The 8,722-nt window shown below is 41.4% G+C and overlaps 2 protein-coding genes across 6 annotated transcripts in view; one reads left to right on the top strand and one right to left on the bottom strand.

Moving 5' to 3' along the window:
* The first annotated feature begins 2,813 nt into the window (after positions 1-2,813).
* Positions 2,814-4,863, top strand: pigc (phosphatidylinositol glycan anchor biosynthesis, class C). Of its 3 annotated transcripts, none has more exons than XM_032524856.1 (3): positions 2,814-2,907; positions 3,427-3,658; positions 3,755-4,863. In XM_032524856.1, exons 2-3 carry the CDS (start codon positions 3,431-3,433, stop codon positions 4,412-4,414), a joined length of 888 nt encoding a protein of 295 aa, XP_032380747.1. In that variant the 5' UTR covers positions 2,814-2,907; positions 3,427-3,430; the 3' UTR covers positions 4,415-4,863. The 3 variants fall into 3 exon arrangements, with proteins under 3 accessions (XP_032380747.1, XP_032380748.1, XP_032380749.1); XM_032524857.1 differs by having other exon boundaries at positions 2,820-2,911; XM_032524858.1 differs by having other exon boundaries at positions 2,822-2,907; positions 3,424-3,658.
* A 2,139-nt stretch (positions 4,864-7,002) lies between these two features.
* Positions 7,003-8,722, bottom strand: part of dnm3a (dynamin 3a) — a 19,448-nt gene continuing 17,728 nt past the window's right edge. For all 3 annotated transcript variants that reach the window (XM_032525644.1, XM_032525643.1, XM_032525642.1), the window contains one exon: positions 7,003-7,366. In XM_032525644.1, coding sequence (XP_032381535.1) covers positions 7,333-7,366 — 34 coding nt within the window. In that variant the 3' untranslated portion in view covers positions 7,003-7,332. The remainder of the gene's footprint in view (positions 7,367-8,722) is intronic.

Raw genomic sequence — 8,722 nt, forward strand, 5'->3', positions numbered from 1 at the left:
CCCTTAATCTTTCGGATTTGGGTCTGGATTTCCAGGCTACAGCCTCTTTTCCACAGCTAAAAAAGGTTTCTCTCTTTAAAACGTTTATATAGTTTTATAGTCACAGAAAAGTGACATAACAAGCATGTTAATGTGACTATTTTTCTTGAATCTAAAGTTACCAGGCCATGGCCAATTGCAAAAATGTTCTTTCTTTGGACAGGTTTTTACTTTAGCTAAACTAGATGAAGAAATGATGTGGTATCTGAAGAATTTGATCTGAGTAAGAGTGGGAAGTGCAATCAGTCAGTCAGCAAGTCTTTCCCCATAGTATAAAATATGCCCTTGTGTGTTACTAAGACACCTTAGTGGGTTATACTTAGCTGCCAGCTATTTGCCAGCGTATGAGGCCTTTTGAATATTTTTTCCATTGCCTTGGACATTTATGTTGCTTCTATCAATTCAGTCGGACTTTCCCTTTTCATGCCAATACTGAAAAGTCAGGTATATAGGTAGGGCCACGCTGCTAACACTGCTCTTTGGCACTCAAGAGGCCAGGGAGCAGGAGAAGGAAACGGGCCATTTCCAAATCTCTCAATGACTACTGCCCTACTCTCCTCTGCCATGACTTTTGGGCTTGTTGCCTAAATGGCAGTCAGCTCCACTACCCTCCTCTGTGAAGCCTTGCTGCTGCTGGCAGCTATCTGCTTACAGCCACCTACTGTGTGAAGATGTTAAGCCTGCCCGTGTCTCTGGTGACTAATATGTCTATTTCTATCTTACTGACACCTGCAAGGTGCTTACCACTACTATATGGGTGCACTGCTCAGTTAAATAGGCTGGAGCCATTCACTGCCTTGTGCTATGTCAGCATTCTTTTTAAATAGCTTGTATCTGTGTATTTTGTTTGAAATTCCTTTTTTATTAGCCATCATTACAAACGGACATCTGGTCATTGTACTGCCTCTGATGCCACAGAACAACATTTTTCGTCTGCATATTCTTATTCCATTGTTCAACATAATGGGCCCCAAAGTGTTGTTATTCTTTAGTATAATCGGGGACCAGCAGACGGGTCCACAACCTGTTCCGATGAGTGGGTGGAGGAGCTGCTCAGGAAGCTTTTATCTCATTGGTTGCTTATACAGTATTAAGACACAACTTTGGCTTGTGAATATGGTTACTGTTGAGAGGATTTCTTTTATTGTTGTTACTGAGCTCCACAGGGGAAACTTGGTTACCCACTACCCAGCTGGGAGCTTCATGTTTCCATCTTTGCCCTGTGCTGTAAGATAAAGATTAAACCGTGAGTTAATCCCTTCATAATGTAACAGCCTTATTGTTTTAAAATGATAGTTTTTCCATTCAGGATGTACGTATTGTGGGTCCCTGCAATAACATGGTTATGGTTGTCAGAAAAGGTCATCCCCTGCCTCAGTTTAAGTGCTTAATACAATCCTTTATTCCTCTGCCCACCTGATCTCACTGGGTTTAATGTAGGTGTTGTATGTTGATTCTATAAAAAGTGACTGACTAGTATTATGAAATTGCAGTTTGATTTATTTTGAAGTGCTTCCAAGTTCTACAAAAATGAAAGACTACAAATATTGCAAAAGTATTTCTAAGTTGCCAAGTATTAGATTGTTAAGGTGTCTGGATCAACGGCCAAACTGTCTTTGAAAAGTATTTCCTACTACCCTGATGCAGCAGTGGGGGCAAAGGGAATGTGACGTTACAAGATATTTATTCAACTAATGTCCTGTACTTGTAAATGTGTAAAAAAATAAACAATCATACCTTTTTCTGACTTCTGTGTTCTATTGTGTTCCTACTCATTTTTAATTTAAATTATTGTACTGTATATTGAGACTGTATATCAAACAGTTATGCAGGTACCTGTAGGAAAGCTAGGGCTTCTTCTCCCTACTTCTTCCAGCATGTAGCAGCTCAGATGAAATCGAAGGGACTAAATCATTAAGCTGCTGGAAAATCTGGTGTCTTCTGGATCTGGGGTTGCAGAGATGTGATGACAAGACACGCCTGTAGTGCAGAGACCACTGCCAAGCGCAGCGGACGGAGCTTAGGAGAACTGAAAGGAAAGGAGGGGCTGTTGGGCTTCTTTTTGGTCATCGTTGCTACTTATCCTCACAGTATTACACTTTGATTCATGACACTTACTAGCCTATCAGAAGCTGTGTGGATGATCCAATCCTTCTGGAAACACTGTCTTTGTTAAGACGTGATCCTTTTCTCAACTAGAATCAAAGATAGGTGACATGTAAGAGACACCTAACCATCAGATAAAATGGAAAGAACTGTATGTGGATTGTCAAAGAGATCAATATAAGGCAAAGCCCTTGTCAAAACTCTTGTGACTGTGTCAAAGTCAGTGTAAATGTTCTCTCTGATAAAGTGGAAATGCAAGATTTCAAATCGGTTCCCTACAGAATTTACCATGGTGCTTGGTGTTGACACTGTGCAAGGGCTGACCGCTCTACTGGCTGCCTGAGTTGTCGCGTAGGACTCAAAGGGCTGTGGTCTACGCACTGGGATACTGTTATTTGACAGAATATACATTAGGTTATGGATTATTATCACAGTAAACATGGTACATGCATTTAAAAGTGACAAACTTTCAGCATCATGAGGATATGTCATAGCTTACCTTTTTGCAGGCATGTTGGTCTGTGGGTTGGCTGCTCTAATAATGTCAGCAGAGAAGGGGCCGCGTATGGTCAACACAGACACCTTGTCAAAGAAAAAAAATAAAGTTATAACTAAGAATGAAGTTGGCAGACAGTAGGTAGCGTGCCTTTTTAAAGAACCAACAACAGGTGGCGCTGTGAGCTCTAATAGAGTGCCCCACTTCCGGCGGCATAATGACAGGAGGAGATTATAGCATCGGTGCCTAACAAAATACCATCTCAGGTAAGTAGAAAAACCTTTTGAGATATTTCAAATGGACATTGTAAATTGTTTAACAGATCGCCGAGGTGTTAGTTTATTGACATACGTGTACATTATGTCATGTCTAGGTTTTATTGTCGTGTCAAAGTACCTAGCTATAGTTTAATGCTAGCAGCACCAGTCAACAGTAGAGACCCTGTTCAAAATAGATTCGTTCACCTGACGCAAACGCAACACAATACAATACAAGTGCATTGTACTTGCAGTGCTGTTCGGGTATCTCATTTGACACGGTTGAAGCTGATGGTGAAATCATAAATGCAAGCAATTCAATACGGGGCACATAGCTCATTAGCTTCCAAGCTAACTTTTAAGAGAGCACAAACTGGTCCAGACAGTCGACCGTTCTATAAGCTTACACCTAACTTTACAGACAATGTTGGACTCTGTCTGACTCACGTAAAACAATGATAAATGTTGACTTCGAATTATTCCAGCAGCTACTTTGAGCAGTGGATAAGGTGTGTGTCTCTGTGTCAGGTTGATGGGGCCAGACAGTGCCCCAGGTCCAGCTGTGCCCTGGCGGAAGGTGCTGTGGGCGTGCCAGCCGTACCCCGATAACTATGTAGACCAGCGGTTCCTGGAGGAATTACGGAGGAATGAGGGCATCCGTCAGTACCGCTACTGGGCTGTGGTAAAAGAAGCAGGCTTTGTCGGAGAGCAGCTCTCTTGTGTGGCCATTTTTATCACCATCTGGCTTTACATTGAGCAGGTAAAGCTCTACAAAATCTATGGTCCTCTTTTTAATGGATAGAATGGTCGTGTACATAAAATGCATTATTAATCTACTTCTCTGGTTTCGTCACAGGGCCTGCTGTCCCCCGAGACACTGTTGTGGACCAGCCTTGTCTGCGCCCTGCTGGGCTATGGACTGTACCAAGCCTTGGCGTCTCAAGTCGAATCAGGCTGTGAGCCCCGGACCCGTCTGGCTGACTTACAGAGTGCCACTATTTTTCTTTCCTTTACCTTTGGCTTCTCGCCAGTTCTAAAGACACTTACAGAGTCTGTGAGTACCGACACGGTGTATGCCATGTCTGCTTTTATGCTGCTGGCCCACCTGGTGTCATTCCCTTATGCCCAGCCCTCCCCCCCTGGCAGCTTCTCCCTAAATGCAGCCCTGTTTGCCTCAGTGTGTTTAGCCTCAAGGTTACCTGGGGCTCTGCACACCTTCGCCATGCTCAGCTGTGCCCTGCTGGTGTTTGCACTGTGGCCCTGCCTGCTGCAGAGGCTGAGGGAGAACGCCCCTAGCCATTTTACCGGGGTGTGTGTGGGAGTGTGTATCGGCGGGGTGGTTGGTCTGGGCTCCCAGTGGCCAGGCGGAGCCGGGCTCTTAGCGTTGGCTTTGTGGAGTGTTACATTACTCTGCCCCCTGCTGCTAGTCAGACTGCAGAGGCAAAAGGACAACATCCATGGACCCTGGGATGAGGCTGAGATTCATGAGGACCTCAACCACTTCCATCACTCATAGCCAAAAGGAGCACATGGTGCAAACCTGACATTTTGTGGAAGCCAATTAAGAATGTTAAATTAAATTTTTTTTAATGTCATTCTGCAGTATTATGATGGTACTGCACATCTTAATTGACAAACTACATGCCATGACAACTTGTTGATACTCATAGATTGTGAAGATGTTTTAATGTTCAAGCTGCTATTGTCTTACAAGTGTTGACCTCCGAATTTGTACAGAAGGTATCAACTAACATGCAATGCTGACTTACATTACTGGACACATTCTGACGCTATGCACCAATTTGATATCTGTGATGTTTTTAGAATCTGTGGGAGATGTTTTTACGGTTGTGTACAGAATCTTATTTCTATGGTATGACTGTACTGCATAGTGTTTAACCCAGTGGATTATAAACTGGTAAAATACACAGAAGTACAAATTAATATTTTTAAGGTTCTTGCAATAAAAAAAGTTACTTAAAAAAATACTATGACTACCAGAAGGTATTTTTGTTTTTAAGGTCCCATGGCATGAAAATTTCACTTTGAGGTTTTTTAACATTAATGTCTTCCCCCAGCAGCTATAAATGGTGACAGGTGGAAAGCGAGACCTGGGTATCCTGCTCTGCCTTTGAGAAAACGAAAGCTCAGATGGGCCGATCTGGAATCTGGCCCCTTATGAGGTCATAAGGGAACAGGCTCTAGTGGCTGTAATTCTGTACCAAGACTGAATTTTGGGAAAACGACTTCAGATACAGTATTAGGGGACCACTAGGGTCTAAATAAAAGAGACTTCAGATACAGTATTAGGGACCACTAAGGTCTATATAAAAGAGACTTCAGATACAGTATTAGGGGACCACTAAGGTCTATATAAAAGAGACTTCAGATACAGTATTAGTGACCACTAAGGTCTATATAAAAGAGACTTCAGATACAGTATTAGGGACCACTAAGGTCTATATAAAAGAGACTTCAGATACAGTATTAGTGACCACTAAGGTCTATATAAAAGACACTAATGATTAATTTTATTCCTAATGACTTGATTTGAATGAACTCAACAGCTCCTTTTTATAATAATGTAGTGTCACACAGGAAAGCCTGCAGAAGTTCAGTATTACCTGCTACTGTTGATCATCGCACAGGGCTCAAACTGCTGCAGTGCTGCTCCATGGATGGATTATATAGTCATAAATTATACTGCTGCTCCCATAGACCGTAAAGGCTGCTACCCACGTCCTGCTAAATCCCCCCCCCCCCCCCCCCCCCCCCCCCCCACCCCATTGACGTCACGTTGGCGTAGCCAGTTGATGAGGAACACCTGTTTTGTTTTTTATTCATTCACAATACACATATAGCCTGCAACAAGGCATTTATAAAAATAAAAATTAAAATATCTGCATTAACGTATAAAATGTTTTCCCATAAGCATCATATTTTAGAGAACAAAATCTATCTTCTTACCTTCAACAAAATACCAAACTTTATATTCATCAGTGTCAGAGGTGGCTACACGATTTACCTGGTGTGTAACCAGCTCTGCAGATCTTTCCAGAAGGATTCCACCAACTCACACAGAAAAAAATACACATATGAGGAACACCTGTTGTGAATGTGTCACGCTGCTTAAAAACGTTCAGTCCAAAGAGAGCAACCCTCTCAGGTTTCCAACTGATTTCGCAACAGTATCGCGCTTAAACTCGACGTCGCTAACTCCTTTAGTTATTTTGGTTCAATGTAAAGAAGTCTGGAATCATTTTTGTTTTCTTTTGTTTTTGTTTCAAAAACATTAAAGAGCAGCTAGCGTTAGCTTACATGTCGACACATTAGCTCGTCTTCATTCTGGCTTTTACTTCAACAAAATATTAAAACACCAGAACTACTAGCCTACTAGCTAAGCTACACTTTTAGGAAATTAATTACCGTTAACAAAGATGTGTTATCCTGAAAATACATGAACACAACGACACAGTAACAGCAGTTGGCAGTGTGTGGACGCTAGGTGTCATACCTTCACCTCTCCTTTCCCCGGCTTGGTCCGAAATGCGACGGCGGGCTTTGCAGTTGGGTTTGAGTGCTGTGGTGGCGCCATTGTGCCGGAGATGAAGCCCGACTTTAACGCACGGTTCAGTCGAGCTGCCTGTAACTGCGGCCTCCTTTCTCCTCAGAGAACCACCCTTCCACAGACCAAGGAACCTTAAAAAGAAGAAAAAGTACGTCGTAGTAACACAGCGCGTCACCGACTGTACGCAAATTCCCCTCCCCCCCCCATCTACTGTATATTTATTTACAGTGTAAACATAACCTGGTAATAAGCCATACCCAAGGGTTTCCCTAATATTTTTACGTCAGGGAGTTCCATAAATCAAATTACTCATTTAAATCTTGATATCTTAGTGTGTTTTGGACACTCAACATAAATAATATCTTTGGCATCTACATTTGGAGACATAACATCTGATTGTGATCCATCTTAACCATTATTATAAGATAAATTCGATTCAAGGTGAGTAGTATTGTGACATAGACTAACTAAGGTAAATTGAAATTTACCCTTAAACATATTAATTATATATAAATAAGGAGAAACCAGGATACATGTTTAAAAAATAAAACCTGTTTATTCAACAGTGAAAATAGTGCATGTGTATTCTATTGTAGAATAACTCAAAAAATAGTATTTCTATTTACAGAGTTCTGGCACAAAAGTCTGCAGACAGTGAAGCACATTCCGGCATTTATGGCCAATGATATGTACAAAACAGACTCAAGATTTAGTGAATTTTGCAGACAGCAGCTCCCCGAGGAGTCAGAGAGAAGCCCAGCATAGTGCTTCAGCTGGATTACACATCACACTGGTCATGGGTGTCTCTGGGCAGCAGTGAGCAGAAGCTAGAAGGATCATGGGTAATGGAGTTCTGAGCAGAGATGTTATTTGACCTTTGGGATAGCTGGAGGATGCCTCCTAAAAAGAAGATTAGAGATATTACTATACATGGTTGAATATAACAATATTGAAAATAGTGTGCCTTATTCTTGTTTAATGGTCAAAACTGTAATTAAGCTTTTGTTTGCATGGTTTAATTGTAGCTTTCTTAATGGCACACCTAAAAAATTGTTAATAAAGATAACTTGTGATCCCTCATCATCATAATCTATATCCAGTTATGCAGCAGCTAGCTCTACTGTGTGTTATAACACCGGCCAATGGCTAATATGCCCATTTCATTCCTAAAATAATAATAATAATAATAATAATAAAACATTTTAAAACACTTACGTCTCCACAGAAGCTATAAACCTATGTTGGCCCTTCATTAAAAACTTTTGAAGGCAATAAAATGTCCATGTTGTTACCTATTTGCTGACCCCTGGATTAGAGGCGTATCATCGAAGATATGAAAACGTTTACATGGACAATTATATGGGTTTTGCAACATTTGACAGAAGAACAGAAAAAAGAAAATTGGTGAATAAGGCTGAGGAAATAATGGTTATAATATAGGTGTCACCGCAGCTGGTTACAGAACTTGGAAGATTGGAGAGATGTGCAATTAAGCAAGGAGCTAATCCAAATGTTGGAGAACTGTGTAATTCATGATTCACAGTTCCCTGTTCACAAATTTCCATGTACACATTCAAGTGTGTCTTTATTTAGCAAGATTTTTTAATTTATTTAACCATATATTATGCTTGTTACAGAAGTCATGACCTGTACTGTCAACTATGGGGGAGAACATAAAATAGACTTATAGAAATAAGCCCCACATGCTGTATATCTATAGGGGAGAAAGAAATTGAGTAAGAAAAAGAGGCAGAAGGTTGGATGGAAAAAGCCAGAAGAGGAAAGAGAGAGACCATGCGGGAAAGAACCTAAAGAACCATTTGAGAGCGCAGAGGAAATGAGGCAGAAAGAAAAAGGAGAGAAAGGCCAATAGCAGGGGAGGAACCAGTGAAAGAAAAGAAGTGAATAAATGTACAAGAAAAAGAATTAGGGGGGGAAAGGGAAAATAACGGTTATTGCATGAGGGAAACTGGGGAGGGCAATAAAACAAATGCATGCTAGGAGAAAGCAGGAAAAGGGGGGATGAAGGACAGAGAGAAAGATGAAAACTTGACAGAGCGCCTGGCCTGTTGTCTCTGGCTCCAGTAGAAAGCTGCACAGAGAGAAGTCCTGTCTACTGAGGCTGATGGGAAAGAGAATATGAGAAACACATTTTCCAGCAGACCCCCACCCAGCTCAAATAACAACTCCCTCTGCCCCTGTGCCTCTGTAGCGCAAGGTTTGATTCTGTATATGTAAGTGTGTGTGTGTGTGTGT

The sequence above is a fragment of the Etheostoma spectabile genome, chromosome 9, assembly GCF_008692095.1.
Source record: "Etheostoma spectabile isolate EspeVRDwgs_2016 chromosome 9, UIUC_Espe_1.0, whole genome shotgun sequence".
NCBI lineage: Eukaryota > Metazoa > Chordata > Actinopteri > Perciformes > Percidae > Etheostoma > Etheostoma spectabile.

Coding starts and splice junctions, on each gene's coding strand:
- pigc (XM_032524856.1), top strand. CDS start 3,431: ATGGGGCCAGACAGTGCCCCAGGTCCAGCTGTGCCCTGGCGGAAGGTG. Junction 3,659..3,754: donor TCTGGCTTTACATTGAGCAG/GTAAAGCTCTAC, acceptor GTTTCGTCACAG/GGCCTGCTGTCCCCCGAGAC.